A 27,004-nucleotide genomic window follows, 5' to 3' on the forward strand; every position below is an offset into this window, starting at 1 on the left:
ACGCGCATTACTTTTTTTAATGTTATATTAAATATTGGTTTTACACATTGGAAGCAATTGCGCTTGTGTTTGAGGTTAGACACTGCAAACAGGCTTATGATGAGCAGACTACTGATGGTGGTTTAAAGTGATACGGATAGGCAAGATCAATGCAAAGCAGTACCTGCCACTCTCAACTAGTCTTATGATGGTGAGCAGGGAGCATTAGCAAACGGAGGTAGTGTTTCAATGTTGTCGTTGGTGTTGGTCCCCGCCCCCCAAACCTGGTCACTGTCAGTAAGCCTGTGGATATGTTTATCACCAGTGGTGGAATAACCTATTCATACAGTCTGCACTATTGTTTTTATGTGTTTTTCTCGAGGTGTATTCATACTAACAGGATATTACAGAAGATAGTGGATCTATATTTGTATGAACGGAGCACTGCTATTTGAACTTGCAGATTTCAATGCAAGACACCCTATGAGACCACCCATCTCCCATGCTACAGTTAGCAAACTGCTTGCTAAGTTTCGTAAAACTGGTTCAGTGTTGGATTAGCCAAAATGTGGATGCATGAAATCTGTCACTAATGAAGAAACATCAGTGGCTGTCCTAGCTTCAGTCAGCAAGAGCCCACAGAGTAGCACTAACCGCATGTCACTGGAGAGTGGCATTAGTTGAACATCCCTTCGGCGGATATTAGTTACTCACAAATGGCACCCTTATAAACTCCAGCTACTGCAGCATTTCAACAAGGATGACCCAGATCGGCGCACTGAATTTGCAGAATGGGCAAAACAAAAATTGGAACAGGACCCTCAGTTTATGCAGAAGATTTTGTTCAGTGATGAGGCAAACTTTTATGTAAATGGTGAAGTTAACAAACAAAACCACCGCTATTGGTCTTAAGGTGGCCACACACGATACAATAAAATGATCCGATTTTACAGCAATTTGAAATAAATGATCGTATCTCTCGAAAAAATCGAAAGCTTTTTTTTTCATTCGACTGAAAAATCAGATCGGATTTCCCGTTTTTTTTCTGATTTACATCGATCCGGAATGCCAGATATTTCTGTTCAATTTCTACTAAAGATTGTATGGTGTGTGTTGGATTGTAAGTTTATTAATATACACATCCTAGCAATTTTCTCAGAGTTTCCAATCATTTGTATCATAATTGAGGAAAAATTGAACGTGGGTGTGTGTTACATTGGTCATATTTTTGAAATGTTACAATCAGTCAGAAAAATTTATTGCAATTCTTAAATTGAACAGATATTTAAAAAATTGTATGGTGTGTGGCCACCTTAACACTAACCTACATTAGATAGATCCCTCCAAGACTGTTGGAACAAAAAAAATGTATGGTATGGTGTGGTATATGGGGTACAAAGATAGTGGGGCCATTCTTCCTCAATGGAAACCTCAAGGCCACGGGATATGCACAATTGCTACATGATGATGTGTTTCCCTCTTTATACACTGAAACTGGCAAGTTCCCTGAGTTTTTCCAGCAAGATGGTGCACCACCACATTATGGGTGTCAGGTCCGAGCATTCCTAGATGAACAGTTTCCTGGAAAGTGGATTGGTCATCGTGGGCCAGTTGAATGGCTCCCAAGATCTCCCGATCTGAACCCCTTAGACTTTTATCTTTAGGGTCATCTGAAGGCAATTGTCTATGCTGTGAAGATACGAGATGTGCAGCACCTGAAACTACGGATACTGGAATCCTGTGCTAGCATTTCTCCTGCGGTGTTGCTATCAGTGTGTGAAGAGTGGGAGAAGAGGGTTGCATTGACAATCCAACACAATGGGCAGCACATTGAACACATTTTATAATTGGTCAGAAACTTGTAAATAACTCATGAAAGAATAAAGTTATGTTAAAACCAAGCACACCATTGTTTTTCTTGTGAAATTCCCAATACGTTTGATGTGTCACATGACCCTCTTCCTATTGAAAAAAACAAAAGTTGGATTCAAAATGGCCGACTTCAAAATGGCCACCATGGTCACCACCAATCTTGAAAAGTTTCTCCCCTCACATATACTAATGTGCCACAAACAGGAAGTTAATATCACCAACCATTCCCATGTCATTAAGGTGTATCCATATAAATGGCCCACCCTGTATATCTGTTGCATTGCAGAATAATTCTGCATGTGAGCTCAATGCCCACTGCCCATATTCTATGGGCCTCTGCGATGGATGATGTCATTTTAACTCAATGCAGTACATTTCTGGGCTACATGTATGTACATTATATGTGCACATTTCATACACATTGACCAGGCTTTGAAATAACGTGTGTTTGTAACGTGTGCAGTGTGCATTCCAATCCTTCCTTTCTGCAACTTACACTGTGAGAATCCAGCCTAAAAATATGTTTTTATTTCTCTTTGCATTGCAATTGGAAAAATCCACTCACTTCCTGTTGTGTCGCTAAGAGCAGAAACTGACCATAATTGACTCTATCAGGGGGCTTTCAGCAAAACAAGCCTGACAAAGAGTCCAATCCTTCCAAACTCTTCTGTCTGGAATTATACTTTGTATTGTTTCTGGCAAATAGATGCATAGTTGGAGGTAAAAGTTTCTGCTAAATAAATAAAATGCAATGTACTGTGCTTACTTTTCAGAGCTATAAATAAAGAAATTTAGCAACGTATGTTTATAATTTGTACAGACTGATCTCAATAACTTCCATAGCAACCACACAGATTGAATTGTGCTGAAGGTAAAGCCATAGTTCAAGCTCATGATTTTTAATCATATTGAGCAGAACATATTTTACAGTATTAATTGTTTTATGGGGCTGGCTGGATTTGCAGAACTGATATTGTGCCAAAGGTGGATACTGCTTGGCTAAATGCACAGCTTTCTATCTGCCGTTTAGGCAACTCCCCCCATCTCATTATCACCCACAAGGACGGGAGGGACTTAGAAAGAAGTTGTCAGCCTTCCTTTCCCTATAAACAGATCTGACCTGACCCCACCATTTCTCCCCTTTACAATTGAGAATTTAAACTGGCCATACACTATTTTCATTACCCAAAGGTCTTTATTGAGAGAATAAATGCAGATGTAACACAGTACAGCGAGGAACAATGTAAATAACATTGTAAACAGGACATAATAACAAAATATATGCATAGAAGAATACATTAGGAAGAAGGAATTAAAAAACTACATAATAAGTTAAGCAGAAAAAGTTTCTGCAAGTGTGTTTTAAATCCCTACTATCGCTCTGTCAGGGTGGAATTGCTCCTTATAATTTGTAAAACTCCAAACTTATATAGATTCATAGTTTGGTTGAAAAAAGACATCCATCAAGTTCAACCAGAAAAAAAAACACCATCCTGAACCTGCACATATCCTAGACATATCCCAGTTGATCCAGGGGAAGGTAAAAAAAAAAAAAAAACCTTATAAGGCTGGGCCAATTTGCCTTAAAGCGAACCTTAAGTCAACTAAAAAAAATGAGATGAACTCACCTGGGGCTTCCCTCAGCCCCCAGCAGACGATCGGTGCCCTCGCAGCTCTGCTCCGATGTCCCAGGACCCGCCAGCGACGACTTCCGGTTTCGCCGTCACCGGCCGACAGGCATGGGAACGCGAGTGATTGTTCGCGTTCCCAGCCTGTATATCGCCCCCTATGCTGCTATTGCGGCCAGGAGGCCGCAATAGCAGCATAGGGGGCGATATACAGGCTGGGAACGCGAACAATCACTCGCGTTCCCTGGCTGCAATAGCAGCATAGGGGGCGATATACAGGCTGGGAACGCGAACAATCACTCGCGTTCCCATGCCTGTCGGCCGGTGACGGCCAAACCGGAAGTGCTCGCCGGCGGGTCCTGGGACATCGGAGTGGAGCTGCGAGGGCACCGATCGGCTGCTGGGGTCTGAGGGAAGCCCCAGGTGAGTAAATCTCATTTTTTTTAGTTGACTTAAGGTACGCTTTAAAAGGAAAACATTTCTTCCTGACTCCAGATGGTAGTCAGATAAATCCCTGGATCAACTCTCCCGTGAAATAATTACCTAATCATTATAGCCGTGGATGCCCTTCAATGCAAGGAATGTACCCAAGCCCTCTTTAAATCCAAGTATAGAGTTTGCCATAACTACTTCCAGAGGTTGGATATTCCAGATTTTAACCACTCTCACCGTGAAGGACCCCTTTCTAAATAGATGGCAAGAAAATGTTTCCTCCATACACAGGTCATGTCCCCCCTTGGGACCAAAAGCTCATCTGCCAAGCTTTTGTATTGCCCTCTGATGTATTTATACATGTTAATCAGGTCACCTCTCAGTTGCCTTTTTTTCCAAGCTAAATAAACCTAGTTTTTCCAACCTTTCTTGGTAAGTGAGCTCTTCCATCCCTCTGTTTAATTTAGTTGCCCGTCTTTGTACCCGTTCTTGAAGGTCAATGCACAAAACTGTATCCCATACTCGAAATGTGGCCTCATAAGTGATTTATACAGAGGGAGTAGTATACTAGCATCTCAGGATATTATTTCCCGTTTTATGCATCCCAGAATTTTATTTGCTTTAGCTACCACTGCTTGGCATTGTATATGATTATCTAACTTGTTATCAACCAGTATTCCTAAGTCCTTCTCCAAGTCTGATGTTCCCAACTGTATGCCATTTACTTTATATATTGATTGGTACATCCAAGGTGTATGACTTTACATTTATCAACATTAAAGCTCATCTGCTATGTGCCTGCCCATATGACCATGTTGTCAAGATCCTGTTGTAATATGTCACTATCCATCTTAGTGTTGATAATTCTGCTTAATTTTGTACTATGTGCATGTGAGAAATACTCTGTATTTCTTCTACTAAATCATAAATAAATAAATTGAAAAGGATCGGACGAACAGTTTCCCATTTTGAGTATGTTCTATTTACTACTACTCTTTGTCATCTATCCTTTAAAGTGGGTTGGAAGTCCATATTAAGTGAAAAAAATAATAAAATATCATTCAATAGGAAACTAATTGTTCGGCCTACCTTTCCCATTGATTTTGGTGTTCACTGGCAGAATTTAGTAAAAAAACTAATATATAAAAAGAAACATTTTTATGCTGGTTTCCATCTTGACTGCTTCTCTGTGATGCCAAAAGTGACATCACTTCTGCCTTTTTCTTTTTTCTGTTTCAACCCAGCCCAGTGTTTTATTTTCCCCTCCCTGTTGTCCCTCCCACACCACACATCACCTTGACAGCAAGCTTACATCAATGTGTAAACCTCCCTAAAGCCTTGTTCTCATTAGGCAATGCGTATGGCTGTGCGTTCGGGACGCAAGCACACCCGATCGCAAGCCATATGCGTTGCGCTGCTGATCCCATTCATTGCAGTGAATGGGATCAGCGATGCGCTTTTGCAAAAATGCGTTCAGCAATGTGATAGCACATCCCACTACTACGCAGTGCGCATAGTATGAACATCAGACGTGCTCTCTATGCACTTCTGATGTTCTTGCTGATCGCATATATACGCACTGCTGAAATGCGCACAGCAGTGCGTATAGTGTGAATGAGGCATTGCGCTTGCGATCGCGCAAGCTGCTTTTACCACTGGCCACGTTGCGCTGTACTGCCGCCGGAATTGTAATGCCATTGCAATGAGAATTACGCTGCCCGATCGCAATTCATCAAAAAAAAAAAAAAAACAAGTGGCGAACAAAGCATTGTAGTGGAAAAGTAGTATTGCCCAGTTCATGAGCGATTGGTTCATTTGAACTGGTTCTTCCTTGTGAGCCGAGTGATCCGATTCATCACACTGAACAATTCATTTGTAACAGTTCATTGGATGAAACAGGAACTGCAGCTGCTGAGCTGTAAGGAGTGAGAGAAGGAACTCCTCCCAGCTTACTCAGGGATCAGATTACAGCATCAGACTGTAACTGACTTAATTCTGAATAGTTTCTTGACTCAATGATTCAAAGAACTGATTCAAATAAACCGGTTCATTGAAAAGATGCGGACTTCCATCACTACACTGCTAGACTTTCAAATGGCAAAGGAGGGGAGGAAGAGGGAAAAAAACTTTCCAGCAGGCTTACCCACAACCTCCCAGTCCAGTGACTCGGCAACGGCACAGGCATGTGTGAGTTGGGGGGAAAATGAGGGGGAGACATATTCGTACCCCTATTTAAAAAATTAAAGGGGTATACATAGTATTGAGGACAAAAAAAATTTTTAGACTTGTTTTTATTTTTGGTGTTGCAACCCCCTTTAACCAGTTCTCTGTCCACATAAACACATTTTCTCCTAGTCCCTGTATCCTCAGCTTCTACGCCAGGCTATTGTGGGGAACAGTGTCAAAAGCCTTTGCAAAGTCCAAGTACAGTACATCTATAGCTTTCCCAAGATCTAAATTTTTATTCACAACTTCATAAAAGCTGAGCATGTTGGTGAGACAGGACATGTCTTTGGTAAAACCATGCTGTTGAACTGAAATAATGTTAGTTAGAACTGTTTTTCTCTAGTTCCTCGGAATTCCACACCAGTAGAATTTTTCCAGCTAATATTCTATTGCTATTACAACATCAAGGATTATTTCTAGATTATAAATTTCCAGGTGCAAAAGTATAGCTGGAAGTATAATTGACTTAGTTTATATCATTTACCTGTTTTATACACTGCACTCATTTCTTTTTATATCTGTCAGTAAATAAATGAGCAGCAATTGAATTTGCCTTATTCTTAAAATACGGTAATAAATTATTGTAACACAGCTGCACTTACAGATGTCTGAGTTAGTTACAGGTAGAGAAAAAATGTTCATGGTATATTCCGTATTAAGGCGCGCATCTCTGGATATCTGCTTGTGCAGCAGGAAATACATTAGGTACATAGTAGTGCCCCTTACCCATTCCCCGAAAAGATTAAAATATATCAAAACAAAACCACTGACACCATTACAAATTATTTTACTTAGTAGAAAATAAGTGCTTTTAATGCAAATCACTGACTGCCCATAAAATAGAGAATTCTGTTTAAGATTGGCTTATTGACATTCAGATCCTTGCACAATCTGAGCCCAGGATACCTCAGTTATTTGTTGCAACTGCATTACACCTCCCACAATCTTAGTTTAAAGAGTACCTAAAGTATAAATTACAGTTTGCTTTAAACCTAATAAGTTGCTAAGATATATAAAATCACACATAATAAAGTGTTATTTTCTCACCCCCAGGGCCCGTATTCCACATATGGTCTTGAAATCCCAGCCCCCAGTGTGAATTTGGGCCCTGGGCATTTTTTTTCTTTCTAAACCATAGGTGCAAAGGATGCTGGGGGATTGATATAACTCCACCCCTCATGTCCATGTGATTTAATCTAGGCAGACAGACAGACATCTGAAATAAGAATTATAGCAAACAGACATGATAATACTGGCTACAGCAGTTCTCCAGGCAGGCAGAGAGTAGGGGAGGGAGGGGCAGAGGAGGGAATCTGGCTAGAAAGGAGGACGCCATGCTAAGGGTGTTCTTTAGAAATAAGGAAGTGCTTCTACAGATATACTGTAGATGTGAGTCTGCTCTATCCATTATGATGTACCAGATGTAATTTTTATATGCTCATCTAACTGTACACAGTGCATATACTACATATATGTATTGCCATTCAAACCTTTTCTTGGCTGGAGGTGCTCTTTAAAATAATCGAATAACTTGGTCACCCCCAGAGTCCATCTCATAACCTTAACTTCTGTCATGCTGCCCCTACACTTTGGAACTCCTTGCCACATCCAATCAGGACATCTCCATCCCTGGAAGCTTTTAAGTCCAAAATGAAAAGCCATCTGTTTAATCTGGCATTAGTGAACACCTAACTTTTCCCTCAACACAGTCCAACCTGCAACCCTTTATTGATCTGAGACATATCAATGCGCTTTGAGTCCTATGGTAGAAAAGGGCTTTACAAATGTTATTGTATTATATTATAAACTTTACCAAACCCATCAGTGTTGAGAATGGGCCCCACCCTCATGAGCTCAGCCATTCTGGGAAAGATCAACCTGCATTGTTGATAAGGGGTTCACCTCCCTGGCGTTCTATTAAGACCGCCAGGGCGGCTGCGGGAGGTTTTTTTTTAAATAAATAAAAAACTGTTTCATGCAGCCAACTGAAAGTTGGCTGCATGAAAGCCCACTAGAGGGCGCTCCGGAAGCGTCATTCTGATCGCAATGAGCAGCCTTCCTTGTTTTGCTTACATCGTCGCCATAGCGACGAGCGGAGTGACGTCATGGACGTCAGCCGACGTCCTGACGTCAGCCGCCTCCGATCCAGCCCTTAGCGCTGGCCGGAACTTTTGTTCCGGCTGAGCAGGGCTCGGGCGGCTGGGGGGACCCTCTTTCGCCGCTGCTCGCGGCGGATCGCCGCACAGCGGCGGCGATCAGGCAGCACACGTGGCTGGCAAAGTGCCGGCTGCGTGTGCTGCTTTTTATTTCATTAAAATCGGCCCAGTAGGGCCTGAGCGGCGACCTCCGGCGGTGATGGACGTGTATATTCGTCCATACCGCTGAGGAGGTTAAAAAGACTTGCACATAAGACACTTAAAAAATATTTGTCAGAAGAAACCAATAAAAAAAAAAAAATATTAAAAAATACCTATAACTTAATTATTGTAGCCAGTAGGCAACACATGATGTGAGGTGCTTGTGCAGAAGACGCTTAAATGATGTGTGGGCTTGTGCAGAAGACACTTTAAAAAATCAGAAGAAACTAATAACAGTAAAATATTAAAAAAAAAACAATAACCAAATTATAGTAGCCAGTAAGCAACACATCATGTGTGATGCTGAAGAAATCTCATCCACAGCAATAGAAATCAGCCACTAATATGCCTAGAAGCAGCATCTTAATACCTCAATCCAACTGTTTTAACGCACAGGACAAATTCATTACCACACTAACATCTCAGATTAATTATTGCACCAGCATTACAAACATTAAATTAGCTGGTGAAGTATAGGCGATGCAAGCCTGACAGTTTACTCACATGAGGCAAATGTTATTAGTTTCAGAATCTAATCAGGTCCAGTGTTTCCTAAAGGTAAGATGTTATTGAACATAGCCTTACCTTCCTCCATACAGTGTTTTGTCTGACTGGCTCTTCCTCCCTGTGGAAAAAATATGTAGGGGAAATGTACAGGGGTCTTTTCTGGGATAATTCCATTTGTTGCATTAGAATAAATAAGACAAAAAAAATGGACATTCATGGAAGGACAGTAGTTCTAAAAATGAGTGAACCTTCAAGTCCAATATTACAAAATAAATAAGAAAAAGACATGTCCAATTTGCTTAGGAGAAGCATAGCATAGGAGAAAATTGCTGCACACTTTTCTCTCGGTTCCTGTGAAGGTTTCTGAGGGTTTTGCCTGTGTGCACTGCTCCTAGCAATATTCAGCATCTGTTCAATATTTCGGATGTACTTACTGATGTCAAGATGAAGACTAGTTAAGGTAAAGCTCACGATAAATTGGAATTCAAGTCCCATGTGCCCTAGTTCTAAATTACAAGTCTCACACTTAAGTCATTTGGCCAATACTCTGGGTGAAGGTAAAATGATAAACTGAAGTCAGAAGCCCATTTTCACAAGCCATAAATTGGAAGTATTTAAATTAGAAGTAGTAGTATATGACACCTGTGTAAGCAAATTGCACCGTTGTAGCCTGACCCTAGAAATATGGTATATTACATACCATAAGTCTTCTATGCAATACGATACCCTCTATGCCTTCCATACTTTATTAGCAGATTTGGCAAAATTGCATGTCTGAATCGTGACACCTGTAGTAATAATGGTGTGTGTAGGTATGCTTGGCAGTAAAATGTAAGTCTGTTTGCAGGGCCCTCCTCCCTGTGTGCACTTTTCCGCCACCATATGGACTCAGTGACTTGCCATATTTATCTCTACATTCCAATTTGCGTACTATTTTTTATTGTTACATCACTATTTTGTGTAGCATTTACTAATGCTGTCCCCGTGTGTCATTGTTAAAGAGAACCCGAGGTGGGTGTTTGGGGGGGCAGATGGGACACAGAGGCATGTTCTCTGCCTCATAACTTGCCTCTGTGTCCCCACACCGCCGCTCTCTGCCCCCCTCCCCCCACCGCCGTATTATAGCCTCCTGTGATTAGCGACTGTCGCTATCTCAGAGGTAAACACTGGGAGAGGAATTTCCTGTTAGAAACGCCCGCCAGGGGCGTTCCTGCAGCGTTTCCAGAGCTGCCATTGGGCAGCTCTCTCTCCCTGGCCACACCCCCTGCTGATCCCCCGTCTCCCTGCAGGCTATGATAGACAACACAGTCTCCCAGTGCAGCCGTTTTTGCGGCTACCTGATCCACTCAGCCCCCTGCATCAGGTAGCCTACTTTTTTTTATTTTTTATTTAAATGTTGTAATGTTTCCCCTATCTTGTGTTCAGCGCTGCCTATTATGTTGGCACTTTATAAATACATTTTAATAACAATTTATTTATTTTACATGGTACAATGTTTCAAATGATGCCTGTGCCATGCAGGTCCGTCTGATATTAGGCCTCAAAGGAGTTATCAGGCAAAAAATAATGAGTTTCACTTACCTGGGGCTTCTCCCAGCCCCATGCAGCCATCCTGTGCCCTCGTAGTCACTCACTGCTGCTCTGGTCCCTCTCCGTCAGCTCGTTTAGTTTTTGCCGACCTCGGGGTCGGCGGGCCGCATTGAGTACATTTTTACACATTACGGGTGCAGGAACATTAACACATACATTTTTACACGTTAGTGGTTCAACGCGTCAATTTTACGCGTTGAACCACTAATGCATAAAAATGTAACTCCTTTAAGTCACATATGAAAGACACTTACAAGACAAATGAAAAGCTGTCATCATTTATTTTGTAGTGGTGAGGAATGGGATTCTCTCATATGCTTTAACCAATTTGTCCTCCTTGACGTATAAAAACGTCAAGGAGGACAGGCGCACTCCCGCGGCCGATCGCGCGCGTGCACGCGCACTCCCGGCCGCGGATTCGGTAGCCCAGGAATCAATGTATCGGGCTATGGTGCCGATCACTGATTCCTCTCCCCCCCTGAAAAAGCGACAGCTTCTCTCGGAAGCTACGCTTTTTCTGAGACTATGTCCCTCTAAGCGTACATTGTACGCTTAGAGTGACGTCATGTAAACAAACTCGAGGTTGCCATCTTGTGGCCAAAGAGTAAAACTACATCTAAAAGTAAAAAAAAATTACATTACACACACTTTTCCCTAAATAAAACACTATTTACTTCCCCCCCTCCCAAAAATACCCACATAAAATGTTTAATAAAAAAAAAAAAAACATTACAATTAAAAAAAAACAACAACACATAAATATGTACTTAAGGGTTTAAACTATTTAAATATCTATGTAAAGATGAAATATTTCTATATATTTTTTTTTTATAAGCTTGTAAATAGTGATGGATGCAAAACGGGAAAATGCTCTTTTATTTCCAAATAAAATATTGTCGCCATACATTGTGATAGGGACATAATTTAAACGGTGAAATAACCGTGACAAATGGGCAATTACAATACATGGGTTTTAATTATTGAGGCATGTATTATTTTAAAACTATAATGGCCGAAAACTGAGAAATAATGAATTGTTTCCGTTTTTTTCTTATTCTTACTGTCAAAATGCATTTACAGTAAGGTAGCTCTTAGCAAAATGTACCCCCCAAAGAAAGCCTAATTGGTGGCATTGTGATAAGTAGTGATAAAGTTATAGGCGAATGAATGGGAGGTGAACATTGCTCGGATGCATAAAGTGAAAACGACTGAGAGCTTAAGTGGTTAATATATGAGCACAATTAGGTACAAAATTAGAACAAAGTTTCTTATTGGTGTTTATTGTAAATTATGAGATAAAGCAGGTGTCAAATATACTTAGGAAGTTTAAAGTGGACCTGAACTCAGAACTCCTCTCTGCTCTAAACGATACACACCAGCATAATAACCTTTAAACAAAAAACATTTCTTTGCTACAAATCCTAAAATAAATCTGCACCATTTCTACTTCTTGATTCATGGAAGCAGACATATTGTTTACACCCTGTACTTTCAAATGGGCTTAAAGAGACACTGAAGCGAAAAAAAAATGATATAGTGAATTGGTTGTGTACTATGAATAATTACTAGAAGATTAGCAGCAAAGAAAATATTCTCATATTTTTATTTTCAGGTATATAGTGTTTTTCTAACATTGCATCATTCTCTAATATGTGTAGATTACACAACACTCAGCATTCAAAATGATTCTTTCAGAGCAGTCTGTGAACTAATGACCTCTCCTCTGGTAGAGAAAAAGTAAATAGTTCAAGAACAGTTGAGATAATAAAAGTCAGAAAACAGCCCTCTCCACGACTTTGAAAGTCGTAGAGCTTAATGGCTTTTTTGCATAGAGATAACAACTGGAGTTTCTTAACTCTTCCTGTACTGGAAACAATTAGACTGATGTATCTTATCTTAATGTTTTATTTTTTAGCTGTACTACACATACAAATCATAATATCATAATTTTTTTTTCGCTTCAGTGTCTCTTTAAGTGCTTTTCTGCCATAGGCAGTAATGTGTCACAGGGGGAGATCAAATTACAACTAGTGATTAGACACAAATGAGGGGAATTACACGGGCTAAACTCTCTAAATACAGTACATATAGGTTGCATATCTGTTATGTTTTCTTTGTGTCCTGTGCAAGAGTTCAGTTCCACTCTAATGCTTCAACCTCACTCACCCCTCAACCACTACTTCCTGATGATCTTGTTATCATAATTCTCTTTTAGCTATCAAATAGGACTGTTTTTTCTTCAGATTGGTCTACGGCTCCCTGCACACTGCAAATCCGTTTTCCGATTCCGTTTCCGATTCCGATTCCGTTTCCGATTTTCCTTGAATACATTTAACAGAAAAACGGATCAAAAAACGCAGCATGCAGTTAAGATTAAAAATCTGAATCGGAATCGGATGTAAAAACAGATTAAAAAGCGGAATCGGAATCTGAAATGCATGCAGTGTGCAAGAGGCCTACATCAGATCCAGAGAACATAATATTTGAAATATCTGTACTTTACGTTGATAATCATTGACTGAAATATGACAGTGGCCAAGAGCACACTCTAACACCAGAGAGACAGAGCAGTACAGAAAAGAGAGATGTTCCTTTCACTAAAAATATTAAATTACAGTACATAGGAAGTAGTTGTATTTGCCTGATCAGTCAGGCATGTCTATATAATTTTTAGTCCGCAAATATTGTGGAGATCTGTATATTCAGTCTGATATGTTATTTGTACAGTTTCGGTCAAGTCAAAGGTGCTTAGTCATGTGTGCTCAGACAGACTGAATGTTTAGTTATCAGAAAGTTCTCCTTAATTGCTGAATTTTGTGCACTATTTGCGAACTGTCACTCTTTAAGCATCATCAGATGTTTTGCCCATATTGGGCTGTTTAATCCATCTGTGTCTTGAGGGCTTCGATAAGTGGCAGTTTGACTAGAGCAGTAATTTATGTTAATACATTGTCGTCAACAGAGCAACAAAGTAATGGCCCATTCTGCTGTTTTGGTGTGCTAACAGGTTTTCCTACAGATAACTTTTTTGCCATCACTTTAAAAAAAAAAAAAAAGAGATAAAAGGTGAGGATAAACTTGTTGTAGCCACACCACAGGCACCACCTGACACTATTGAGGCCTGCAGGCATTGTGTACATAGGCTTATGCCATTGTCACTACTAAGCATAGAATGAATCAAATAACACAAAGACTTGCCTTGTATTGGCAACACTGTTTTCTTGTAAGTAATACAGTATCTTGCTCCTTGCGGCTGTAAGGAGTCATCTGGTGAGGGCAGTTGCAGCTGCGTGCCAGCTTTTTTTTTTAGATACAAAAATCCAAATGGCATTTCAAAATCATATTACAAAAGAAAAAAAAACATTTGAGCTATTGCTGCTTTATGATTATTGTATCTTTTTTAAAGGTAGCCCTAGTAAATAATATGTTTTTAATCAAAAGAAAACTGATGGCATAACTTTATATTTCCATTTATAGCTATATAGTGATTGGTCCTGTGAAAATTCCTTGTAGAAACAGGAAGGAAGATTGCTCAGAGCGACCACAGCTCTGAGCTTCTGGTAACCGCCACAATAAACAAGATGAGAACAGACAGGAGGGAACGTTTACCAATACAATTACTACCATAGCAATGGTAAACGTCCACACAGAAATAATAATACTGGACAAAACAGGAAGGAGCATTACCAAAAGCAACCGCAGCTATTGTAATGTACACACGGCAGGACTATAAGGAGTATCTGCCAATCACATCCACAGTGATGATGACCCCCAGACAGGCAGGACTAGAAGGAGCTTTACCAAAAGCAACCACAGCTATTGTAACGTCCACATGGTAGGCAGAGCCAGTTCTAGTAAAAATGGGGCCCCCGGGCAAGATTAACCTGGGAACACCCCCCCCCAAAAGGCCTCCCCCGACCAAAAAGCGGAATTAGGGGCCATTCCTATTTTTTTTTTCAGTAGAGTAAAGCACTGCACCCAGTGTGCAGCATGCTGCAGAAGTCTGTGGTTTGTGCAAATCACAGCCACTTGCTGTTAAACAGAAAGGCATCACATCTGCAACAAGCAAAAAAGGCAAACTATAATTAATCCCTTGCCTTGATAAATCAGTGCTAAATGTACTGTAAACTGTATCTTTATTGTTTCACATGATAAGACCACCTGCTTTTATCAGCACACTTTGAACAAAGGCATCAGTCATTTAAGTTTTGGGTGGGGGGAGGGGAGGTGCATACATTTTCAATCCTTTATTTCACAGAGCAATCTAAAGGTGGCCACTAACTGTCCAATTTCTAGCGAAAAATCGCTCGAGCGATCAGAAATTCTGATCGGATTGGTTGTAAATAACCTCCGTTGATGGACACAATCGATTATGAACGAGTAAAAAAATTTCATCCGAATGAATTTTCGTCGAACCAAATTTGGATTTTCTTGTTGGTTGTGATAGATAGGAAGCAAAAATTGGTTCGTTGATGGTGTAGTGAACGATGTATTACAATATTTCACTTCCGATCAGAATCTTTGATCGCTCGAACGATTTTTCGCTAGAAATTGGATCATTAGTGGCCACCTTAAGGATATTTATTCATGTAACCCAGAAGAACATTGTTTTTAATTTAAATAACTGTTATCAGAACACCTAACCCCCCTTGATCCTTTGGCAGGTCCATCAGCAATACAGGGAATCTGCCACCACATCATGTATTAAGGATATAAAGTGTTCACATTTATGGGCTTTCCCTTTTATTAACAAATTTGACAATGTTTTTGATTTGAGAATAAGTTAGACTGCTGTTCTTGATTAACCAGCTTCTTATACCATCTGCTCATATTTTGCACAATGTCTGTGTCGTATAAAAGAAAACAGATGATAGATTAGGCCCAGTTCTAAGTTGGTCTTTATATATTTTACAGCAAATTTATTTTGAGGTTGCCATGCATACTGTCCTTTTAGTGCATTGATGTAGCTATTAATTAGCAAAAAATGTGCCTTGAGGTTTGTATTTAATTTCCATACAGTCTTTTTTAAACTCGGCTCTTTTACAGCTATAATTTCTGTTACTCCATTTAATGTCCAAAGTGTCCATTCCTCAGGTACAGGTCAGGAACCATGGATTGTTTGTTATTGGGTTAAGTTTGAAGAGTTTGTCTTCTAAGTTATATTTGTATGACCGTTGTGCCCACATTTCTGTTGTGTGTGACATAAAGGCTGCTCTGTTAGTACCACTGTATTTGTATGGTTGGGTGTCTATAGTATTTTCGCCTGGTTCAGTGGTGGAACTAGTTGGGTGTTTTTTTTTATATTGTATGAGATTTGGGTAATTGATATTATTATTATTACAATCCCCATAGATGTGTCACTAACTAGCTATAATCTAATGTCTTTACCATAGTCAATGGTCAATGTTTTGGAGTTACTCAGAAAAGTTATTGATATGTGCTTTGGGATGTGGTAGAATGCCAGAGTGCCTAGAAGAAATCCACACAAACATGGAAAAAAACATACAAACTCGATGCATATTGCATGCTGGAAGATGTATGTACCTCAAACGCCTCCATTAAATCATTTTTATCAATCTAGTTGTGTGGTAGTAATGTAGACAAATTGGTAACACTTTTCCAGATATTTGTAATTACAATTTTTATTTCCAAAGGTTTAGTTTTTTTCTTTCTGTTCCTTTCCATAGTTATACCCCTGTACATCACTTAAAAAACATATCAGTTTGTATAGTGTGGACTGTGTTTACGTCAATATTGACAATGAGATAGTTCATCATTATCATACCTTGTACTGAAAAATTGAAAAGATCAGCGCTTCCTTCCATCAATAATAAATAAAGATTACATACCGTATACGGATTTGCTTCAAAAAAGCAAATTGAGAGATTGGAGTCTACATAAAAGATTTACGAAATGTTATACAGGTCCTGTAAGCATAATGTATTCTAAAATCTTCTCACTGCTGGTGCCTGCATGCAACTGCAATCACAATTCAACCCTTTACTCACCAGTATCTGCCATGATCCAGGCACGTGATGCAAACTATTGCCACCATAGAGCTAACATTTTTTTGGTAAACCAGGGCAGGTTTGTGGGATCACTTAGGATCTCTGATTATATCTGGTCTAGTGGTCTAGTGATGCCTTAGACCTGGTCCACACTAGGTCCGGAAACGTATCCGTGGCTGCGTTTTTCAAACCTGATGAAAAACGGAGTCCCGGATACTAATGTTCAAAATAGCAGCCAGCCTCACCCAAGTAAAAAACGGATCCGTCTGCATTTGCGGGGACCCGTTTTCAAAACCTGAACGGAAGGTCCGGATCTGCTGCATTTTCACGCAACGGATCAGGACTACGGATACACGCAGGGGTAGTGAAAAGCAATGAGAAAACGCATCTGCAGCTCCACAGGCAAAAACTGATGTGAAAACGGATAGTCTGAGCTTTATGATTGGCCCAAAAAAATCCTCCCACTCCTTCCTAATGATGGAGACGTTTTCTGTTAGGGAAAAACTGAACGGAAACTGATGCAAAACTGATGCACTTTCATCAGTTTGCAGTACGGTGGTACTTCCCCTAATCTTCCCCTGATCCGGACTGCAGTGTCCGTCCTGCAACTGTGTCTAGTGTGGACCTAGCCTTCGTAACCAAGCCCTCTGTATGTAATGCATTGATACCATTAGTTATTGGGAACATTGGTATATAGAGTCACCTAACTGTACCTTAAAGAATAACCCTACAAATGTAAGTATAGTTATCAGTAATATTTTTGTCCTCTGGAGTTCCTTGTAATAGTAAATGTCATTACTTACTCCATTCCTGTTATATTTGGAAAAGGGTGGTGCAACATAGCATAAAGCAGCAAGGGGTAACATGTCGCCAACATCCCTCCCCCCACAAGTCTCTGCCACAAGCTACCCTGTTATAGATAGAATGGGAATGGGGTAAAGAGCAGCACGTACCATTCAGGATAACCCCAGCGGACAAATGGATAATAGTACGTACAATTGTATTTAGCGTTATCCTTTATAGTGCAGGCTGATACTTGCTATAGTATTTGCATGCTAATATTTTATTACTACCATATTAATTAATTTTGTTCTCCTCCCTCTTTGTTTATTAACCTTAAAGTCTTGTTCCTATAATGGATGTAATTAAGTCATATTGTGTATAATGAAGTGAAATTAATATATCATAATTCCAACTAATATTTGCTATTAGATTTATCCAATGTGAAGTGAGTATGTTTTTACTCATAAATTGTATTTTTATTGGGGATGTGATTTTACATTTCCCATTCGACTGCAGGTTTGACAAGTACATTTTACCCTTCTACTATACCCTTAACTGCCTTTTTATATTTAAATCCATTTTTTATTTTTGGATTATGCTGGTTTCATTTTCAAGCTCTCAGTATCTCCTCACTGAGCATGCATTCTGCTATGCACTCCTGCCACTACCAGTATCCGCCCCTTCCACCAGCTATCCTACAAACCCCAACCTGTTATGCACTTGCCAAAATTCACAACTTTGCTGGTTTCGATAACATTTCTACATATTTGATCGACAACTAGTGGAATCCAATTCAGGTTTAGGGGATGGTTACTTGGTCAGTAATATTAATTTGTGTTGCCTACACAATGCTTCATGTCATCAGCAGTTGTGCCAACCTTGTACTGAATATAAGCTGGCTTTCAACTTTCTGGGGACATGAACTGTAGATAAAATTGGGATGTAGTTAGTGACTAATTGTTTTTCTCTTTACAGTGCTGAGTATCGGTGAAGGTGGATTTTGGGAGGGCTCAGTGAAGGGTCGCAGTGGCTGGTTCCCGGCAGACTGTGTGGAAGAAGTGCAGATGAGACAGCCGGATCCAAGGCAGGGTAAGAAAACAGATTTTACAGTCTAGTAAGATACAATTGTGTACAATCCAGGCAGGTGGTCGGTGTAGGAAATAGTTCTTAAGCCCAACTCCAACCAACACATTTTTGTAAGATTTATACAGTGAGGACTAGTTACAACTCTTCTACTTGTCCCCTTGGGGGGGCATTTCATGTTCTGGTGACACTGTGTATACCCATGGTGTCACCACGAAAGGAAATGAGGGGCAGCACTGAAGACCTGACAAAGGTTCTATTTCTTCCCAATGTACCAAAAAAAGTGTTTTTCTTTATCACGAATGTCTCTTTCTGAGAGCCAAGCAATAGCCATAGTGGCTGCTATGCAGAACAGGAAAAACTTGGAGCCCAGTTTATCCTTAGCCTGCTCTTTTTCTTTTGTATTTCCCCATGTAATTTTACTTGGATTAAACAGTGGAGCGTATGGGGAGGAAGTTTGTACAGTATGGGGATTAAGGAAATCAATAGGTAGTCACATACACAGAGCCTATAGGGAAACTACTGTACTGTATTATCTCTTCTATAGTTGAGTCACGTGGATACTTCCCTGCGGGTAATATCTTTACTTGTTACAAGATCCTCAAGGAGTTGTATTGGCATTTCTGAGGTCATATTTAGGAGAAATGCTGTCCAATACAGGTTTCCTGCAGGTTCTAACTCTCTAGGGGGCAACTATTCTTTCTGCCTTTAATGTGCTTTTTATGCACTTATCTGTTGTTTGTGAACATACTGTATGTTGTTGCATCCACTCGCATATTCAGGGGAGGGTGCTACTGCATCTAGGATTGAAGTCCCACCACAATTTTGTGGTAGGGCCTGATGGTCTGTATTTTTTTTACCTCACTGCGTGTGGTGCACAAACATCAATAATACGATCTAATTCATTTCTGCTCTGTCTAAAAGTAGGACAAATATGGGAGAGATTTCGCTGGCAAAATAATTTAAAATCTACATCCGTGGTCCTCAAATTAAAGTGACTCTGTAACAAAAATTACAACGTTTTTTTCTACCATCCTACAATTTCTAAACCTATTCTAATGTGATCTGGCTTGCTGCAGCTCTTTCTACTATAACCATCTCTGTAATAAATCAATGTATCTTTCCCCTGTCAGACTTGTCGGCCTGTGTCTGGAAGGCTGCCAAGTTCTTCAGTGTTGAACTGTTCCTCTATGCACACTCCAGTGTGTGTTTTATTTACATAAGCCAGCAGCTTCTCTGCTATCTTATCAGTGATAGAAGAGAGCTGGCTAAAAATCCTCCTCTGGAGGCTGTGAAAGGAGCTGGTCTGTCACATACTAAGGAATTAACGACATAGGCAGAGCTGTCTGCAGGAAGCCTGTAATGTTCAGTGCATGAGAGAAGCTGGGGACAGAAGGTAAACACACACAAGTGATCTCTTGAGATTCAGAAGTAAGGCTGTATACAGCCTGCTTGTGTATGGATGTATTTTCTATGTGTGGACATGCTGTACATCAACCTACTTCCTGTTTTGGTGGCCATTTTGTTTGTTTATAAACAAACTTTTTAAAACAGTTTTTGACTACTTTTAATGCGGCGGGGAGCGGTGAAATTGTGACAGAGGGTAATAGGAGATGTCCCCTAACGCACTGGTATGTTTACTTTTGTGCGATTTTAACAATACAGATTCTCTTTAAAGCCCGTGGGCCAAATGTGCCCCCCACACACAAAATGTATTACATTTTTAAATATTGGTGGTCCGCATATAGAATAGCAATGCTGGCACCACCCATCCACATGGAAAGACAGAAAGCAGTAATTCGCTGGTTTCCAATCAAATTCCACATCAGGTAACACTACTGTCCAATTGGACTGCAGGTTGTCACCTGGGTATGCTTCACTATCTGGCCCGCAAAGACTTCTACATCATTTTATGTGTACCTCGGCCCCCCAGCAGTCTAAAATATGTTGACCCGGCCCTGCACCCAAGACGTTTGGGGACCCCTGATCTAGATGCTTTAGGCCTATCACAGTTTGATATGAGACACTTTTTTGTATTCAATATAACATTTCTTATAGTTTTATATATAACGACAGAAATCTTAAACTAAGTAAATGTAAGACACATTACTCACAGGAAACAAGCTGATGCCCGCACAAGCTCCTGCATCTTAATGGTTGCAGCTTATTGTGTAAATTGGTTAAACAGCAAAATAAGTAACCTTGGTTTAGCAAGTGCAGCATGAATATTAAGAGGAGTGATATTAGCCCAGTATACTGTAGGCTGTAGGAATAACCAGTCCATATGCACATTTTATATAATTTGTCTGGCCAGCCTCCGTTGATGAGCATGGTTTTATAAAGCATTAGTCAGTAAGCTGTATGTGACTTTCTGCTATGGAGTCACAGATTTAGATTGAAGATGAGAAAAGCTTTCATGTTTACTGCTAAATAATTGCCTATGGCAGTACAAGCTGAAGAAGTCGAAGCCATTTCTGTTGATGCAGTTTGCTTTACATCTTAGTAACCTTCATTTTCTTTTATCTTTTGCAATAGAAAGTTTTCCAAACTAGACGTTTTTGTCCTTAGTAGACATGTGCTCCATGAATAAGTTTAGAAGCAAATCTGGCCATAAATTTGGGCTATACCTATTATTAGGCAAACAGTCTTTCTGTGGGCAAAAAAATATATAATATATTCAAAGGATCTTATTTAAAATTCAGTATGCTATTTTGGTTGCACACTTGTCAAGTTATGATTTCTACGCTGTGTCTGTAGATGAATAAGCACACATCAGTTGTGCAGTAGACATTTACTAGGCTGTTGGGATAATATAACAGACCCACTTACAGTATAACCACTCTTATCATACAGTATGATAGGTATTAGAGATAGAAAGAAGAAAGATATTAAAAGAAAACTCCCTGCAGCATACAGCAACATTGCAGGGTCTTTATTGAAGTAAATGTTGCTGTGCATTGTGTCAAAACGTTTTCTGGAAAGGAAAAAAACTATTCCAAACCCTTGGATCATGTAGCCCCAATGTATAGCTTGATTTGTATACTGTATGTAACAGTTTGATATTTTTCCCTCCCCATTTATTGTTACTTAACTTGTAGTGTACACAGATATTGCAAGCTCATTTTATAAAACAAAGAATAAGTGCAGGAACCCTTAGTAGCCCATTAGAGTTCAATAATACACAATGTTGTATTACAAAATACTGTAGTAAATTAATGTATCCCCTACCACATAGTTAGGATATTGTTTGCTCCCTCTTATTGCTAAAATGTTTTATTTTGGCTGCTTCTACCTTACTTGTGCATCATCCCTTGCATAAAGGCTTGATGACCTTCTGGTTGGGTAGTGTCATCAATCTGCCTGAAAGCACCCCTTCCACTTTTATTATCTGATGTGATTGATAGGTAGAGTCTGTGCTGTAGGCATAGCCAAGGCTATAATGACTTTGGGGAAAGATACTTTTTATACATCTTATATCCAACATATTAGGTAGAGAAACTATTTGCTATATATTAGGTCTTTCTTTGATCCTCAGTGTCACATAACCTTCCAACAAATGAGTTGGAGATATTGTTCACCATATGAAAGGTGTATGTCCATTATACAATATATGGATATTTCTCCCAATGAAAGGTGCATCTCCATTATACCGTATATGGATACATCTCTATGCCCCACAGCATCCTTGCATGTGCAGCATCCCTATGTGGCCATTGCAGAAATACCAACGTGAGTCACCCTGTGTAGCTTTATTAAGAGACTTTTCACACTTTCCTTATTTCCTACCCATGCCCTTTTTTGGTACAAACTTGAGTTTCCCAACCCTCGGGCAATTTTTTAAAAATTGCACCTCTAAAAAATTTGTCCAAATCAACTTATTTTGAGATTCCTTATTCACTTTTTGCAATAAAATCAAAATTGGCAAAGCAAGTTCCCCTTATTTATTTATTAAAAGTAATAAATTAGCTAAGGATTTGGAGAGATAGAAGGAGGGTGTGCGTGTACTCATAAAAGGGAGGGTGGCACACAAGAGAATGGAGGGCAGAAAGGGTGAGATAATAGACAGGATTGCTGAATCATGGAGGAGATGGAATGCATTCTACTGTATACTGTAGGCCAGTGATGGCTAACCTTGGCACTCCAGCTGTGGTGGAACTACACGTCCCATGAGGCATTGCAATACTCTGACAGGTCTAAGCATAATTTGGAGAGGCTGAGGCATGATGGGATTTGTAGTTTTGTCACAGCTGGAGTGCCAAGGTTAGCCATCACTGCTGTAGTCTGACCTGGGAAGTCAGGCAGTACTTTGATGTGCACTCTGCAATGATCAGAATACAATCCAAAATGTGACATGTGGCCATTTTTGTATAATAAAAAAATCTTGGCTTGTATTCAATCATAAATGGTGTACAGTAACTAGTTTTGCCTTTAAGACTTATTCTTCAATCGAGATATTTCCGGACAAGCAACTGTCTCTGTGTTGAGTTATTCTAGGACTTATCTGTGACCCACTATTTGTGATTCTCAGTCTTTTATTCAATTCACTTTTTGACCTACATTTTCTCCTAGGAGATAATGTTTATTCTTCTCTTTAAAATAACTTTTCAGCACTCTGCATCTGAATAAGTACCCAGAAATGGGTGAAAAAAGTATTGTTGAAAGTATTTTCTTGCTTGTTGGTGGCTTAAAAGGCATTTTATTGGTAAGGAATACAAATATCACTTAGGAGAAGACTTAGGAGAGCATTGAATTGAATAAGGACTTCTGTCTTGAATTCTTCTTAGCAGTGGTAAAAAGAAACAGGAAAGACTTATCATAGGAGGTTTTACACTTGTTTTCAGCTGCAACTCCTCAAGAATCAAGATACGTGTTAGGCTTAAGGCCCATACACACGTCGGATTTCCGTGAACGACGCTTCGTTTGAACGTCCTGTCGTTCAGTCGTTCGCCCGCTAAACCGGGCGTGTGTACAGACTGTCGTTCGCTTGATAAGAGTGAGTTCGAGTGATCCGCCGGGCGGATCGCTCAAACTCACTCTTATCAAGCGAACGACAGTCTGTACACACGCCCGGTTTAGCGGGCGAACGACAGGACGTTCAAACGACCCGTCGTTCACGGAAATCCGACGTGTGTATGGGCCTTAAGTGATGAAGTCATTATTAGATCTCCTGTGTATCATTCGATTAATTTCCCAAAACAATAGTGTTTTTTCATGTTTTTCATACATAGCAGACCCTGATCTGTTTTTCAGAAACCCGTGAAGATCGGACCAAGCGTCTCTTCAGGCATTACACGGTTGGCTCATATGACTCATTCACCTCTCATAGGTAATGAATATACTTTGCTTGTCATACAAAGTCCAATTACTGGACATATGTTTATAGAATGAAATCTGCAAATATAATAGATGTGGTAAAATGAATCAAACAGTAGCATGTCATAAATAGTATGTACGGTAAGGGCCTGTTTCCACTACACGCAGATTGGATGCAGAAAAACTGACTCCAATGAATGCCTATGGGCCTGTTTCCATGAAACACGATTTTTCTGATGCAGTCTTTCCCATAGGCATTCATTGGAGTCATTTTTTCTGCATCCATTCTGCAATCAATCTGCATGTAGTGGAAACACCCTTAGGCATCCTCAGCTTGTGTGTTACACGATTTAAAATAGTTGTTACTTTAAGATACTGTCGTGATCAATAGATTTCAACCAGTACTGGAGTTATCCTTTCCATTCTTGGTTGTCTTCAGTCTGCTGTGTGCTTGTCCATTTCTCTTTGTCTTTCCTTAACAGCTGTGGTACAGTCAGAAATCAGGTACTTTGTTTCCTGGTTTCCCAGTATGCAACACTGTTGCATCAGTTCCGCCTAATCTCTGCACTGCTGCCAGCTCTCTTGACATCATCGTGTATTCTGTTTTGTATCTAGAATCAGAACCTTGTATCGTATCTGAACCCAGCTTTTCGATCCTGAGTTTTACTTTGAACATGTAGTCTCATTTACTTCATCTGACCTTGGTCTATTTCTGGACTTCCAGCCTGCCTTGACTCTCAGCTTAGGGACTTGCTGCTGATCCCAAATTTTGTAACTCACCTAGGATTTAACCTTGTTTATAATTTTGAGGCCTTTTTTTTAGCAACCCCCTTGTATGTTTACTCTTAGGAACCTCCATATTTCTGTCATACCTCAATCTAGGAGATCATCAATTCGGAGTCAGCCTTATTTTGGGGTGTATCCAGCATGGCTTTGCTCTTCATGACAAATCCAAATTTCCCAAATTACAATTGTTGAGACCCCATAGCCTATGACAATGGATTCCCCAAACATTACTATGTGTGACCTTTGTTTCAAACTTTGGCCAGCAGGGTTTTGCCGCCCATAAGCTACATGCACATGCTACATTTTGATATTTCAAAATTAATATTACTGATTGTCTTTGGCAAAAATATAGTGAGTACACATATGTCCCCCTGGGGTTGATGACGTCGATAGTGATCCACTTTGTTGGACCTTATCGTTTTGTTAGATCATTAGTTACCAACACTGTTTTTATTGCTGTCCTTGCTGCAGGGTGCTTTCTGGTTGTCCTCCTTTCCCTCTAATATATGGCTGTGGCATGTCTGTACAGCATTTGTGCTTAAATTGTCACCTGGAATGATCACTAACAATCATTGTGGCCATTAGTTATTGAAAGTGTGTGTATAGCGTTAGGCCTAATCTTATTAAAATAATTGACTGCATGTAATGCTTTAATAAAATATGAGACCATTTTAAATTGTATCCACATAAAGAAGCATGCTGCCATGCCACCAAGAGAGACTTAACCATTTAAGGACCGCAGTGATTGAAATCTACGCCCTGTTTTGGTGGGCTTTTGGCTGGCAGGGCGTAGATTTCAATCACTGTCCGCAGCGCGCATCCGCCGTCTCCGCCGCTACCCGCCGATCGCGCCGCTCAAACCCGGTGATTCTCGCCGCATCTCACAGGCTCTGCCTGTCTCTATGACGGCAGAGTCATGTGAGCCGGTCAGGAGCCGATTTCATTGGCTCCTGGCCCTGTCTTTCAATGTAAGCTGTTCCCATTGGCTTACATTGAAAAACAGGGTCAGGAGCCAATGAAAGCGGCTCCTGACCGGCTCACATGACTCTGCCGTCATAGAGACGGTAGAGTCTATGTCCTGAGGGTCTCGGCGAGCGGCGATGACGGCGGTTGCGGCGGGTATGTGCGGCGATTCATCGGGATTCCGTCGGGATTGGACCAGCGGTCTCTGGTCTTTAAGTGCCCAGAGACCGCTGGTCCTTAAGTGAACGCTGTGTTGCAGTCATGGGGTCTTAACCTCTAAAGCACTGTTTGCAAAATGTAAACCTTATAACTATGCCTGTAATTGCATGTTACAGATCTGCAGATTATCATCCCAAATGCTTAGGGCTCATTCACACCCACCAATGTATGCAGGAGCCATTCTCCTGCTCACGTTAAATAGCCTGCGGCGTGCCATCTGGATTCTGCGGTGCGGCGCAATCAGTGGCGGTAGTAATCGATTAACCTGATGGGAAAACACCAGCTCCCGACTATTAGAAGCTCCCGGGTGCGTCGTACCACAGCGCATCAAAACGCAGCGTCGGGTGTGAAAGAAAAAATGAAAGTCTATGGACATTCATTTTACCTTGGTTAACGCAAAGTATTGACTTTGCATTAAAACGCAGCAAATGGGCTCTAGTGTGAAAGAGCCCTTAGAGCATACCTGAAACAAACAAGCAAACAAAAAAAACATAAACAATTTGATACTTACCTCAGTAGTGGGAAGGCTAGCTGTCATTATTACTATTATTTAGTGGATTAATATAGCGCCAACATATTACGCAGCACTGGACAATAAATAAGGTTACACACATTGATAATAGGGGTGACAGACAACACAAAACAGGTAATACGCAGTACGACACACAATGCCAGATCATACGCTGAAGTAGTAGTCCAAGCAATTGAAGTCATGCTGGGCTTTTGGCCTTAGTTGTTTTTGAGTCACGCACCTGCAATAAACATGTGACTGAAGTCACACTAGAGCCAAAGCATTGATTTGCATGCTCATAATGGGCCAGTACTAGGGGCTGAGCATCAGCACAGAATTTAGGCAACTGGCATTGTTTATTAGAGATTGAAGATGCCAGCCTCCATATTGCTCTCATTCCCTCCAAAAACTCATATGACTCTAACATCATAACCTCCACCTGCAGATACTTGCAAGTGGAAATGCATTCACGTGTACAAGACTTCTCACGTGCCTCACCCCTCCTCTGGAATGCCCTTCCACAACACATCCGCCACTCTCCCACCTTTGAAATCTTTAAACGCTCCCTCAAAACCCACCTTTTCCGACAAGCATATTCTCTAGCTTAGGCCATGCACCCACTAAATAACCTAGTTATGCACTGCCTGTACATATACTGTATACTTCCCCACCTCTTGTTTCCATCCCATTCCTTTAGATTGTAAGCTCGCAAGGGCAGGGCTCTCACCCTTTTGTGTCATGGAATGT

At 40.4% G+C, this 27,004-nt stretch overlaps 1 protein-coding gene across 8 annotated transcripts in view; it reads left to right on the forward strand.

Moving 5' to 3' along the window:
- The window catches only part of SHANK3 (SH3 and multiple ankyrin repeat domains 3), a 597,458-nt gene that overhangs the window by 478,041 nt on the left and 92,413 nt on the right, over window positions 1–27,004 (forward strand). For all 8 annotated transcript variants that reach the window (XM_068275859.1, XM_068275860.1, XM_068275861.1 and 5 more), the window contains 2 exons: window positions 18,358–18,471; window positions 23,716–23,791. In XM_068275859.1, coding sequence (XP_068131960.1) covers window positions 18,358–18,471; window positions 23,716–23,791 — 190 coding nt within the window. The remainder of the gene's footprint in view (window positions 1–18,357; window positions 18,472–23,715; window positions 23,792–27,004) is intronic.

This window comes from Hyperolius riggenbachi, chromosome 3 (genome assembly GCF_040937935.1).
Source record: "Hyperolius riggenbachi isolate aHypRig1 chromosome 3, aHypRig1.pri, whole genome shotgun sequence".
Taxonomy (NCBI): Eukaryota; Metazoa; Chordata; class Amphibia; order Anura; family Hyperoliidae; genus Hyperolius; species Hyperolius riggenbachi.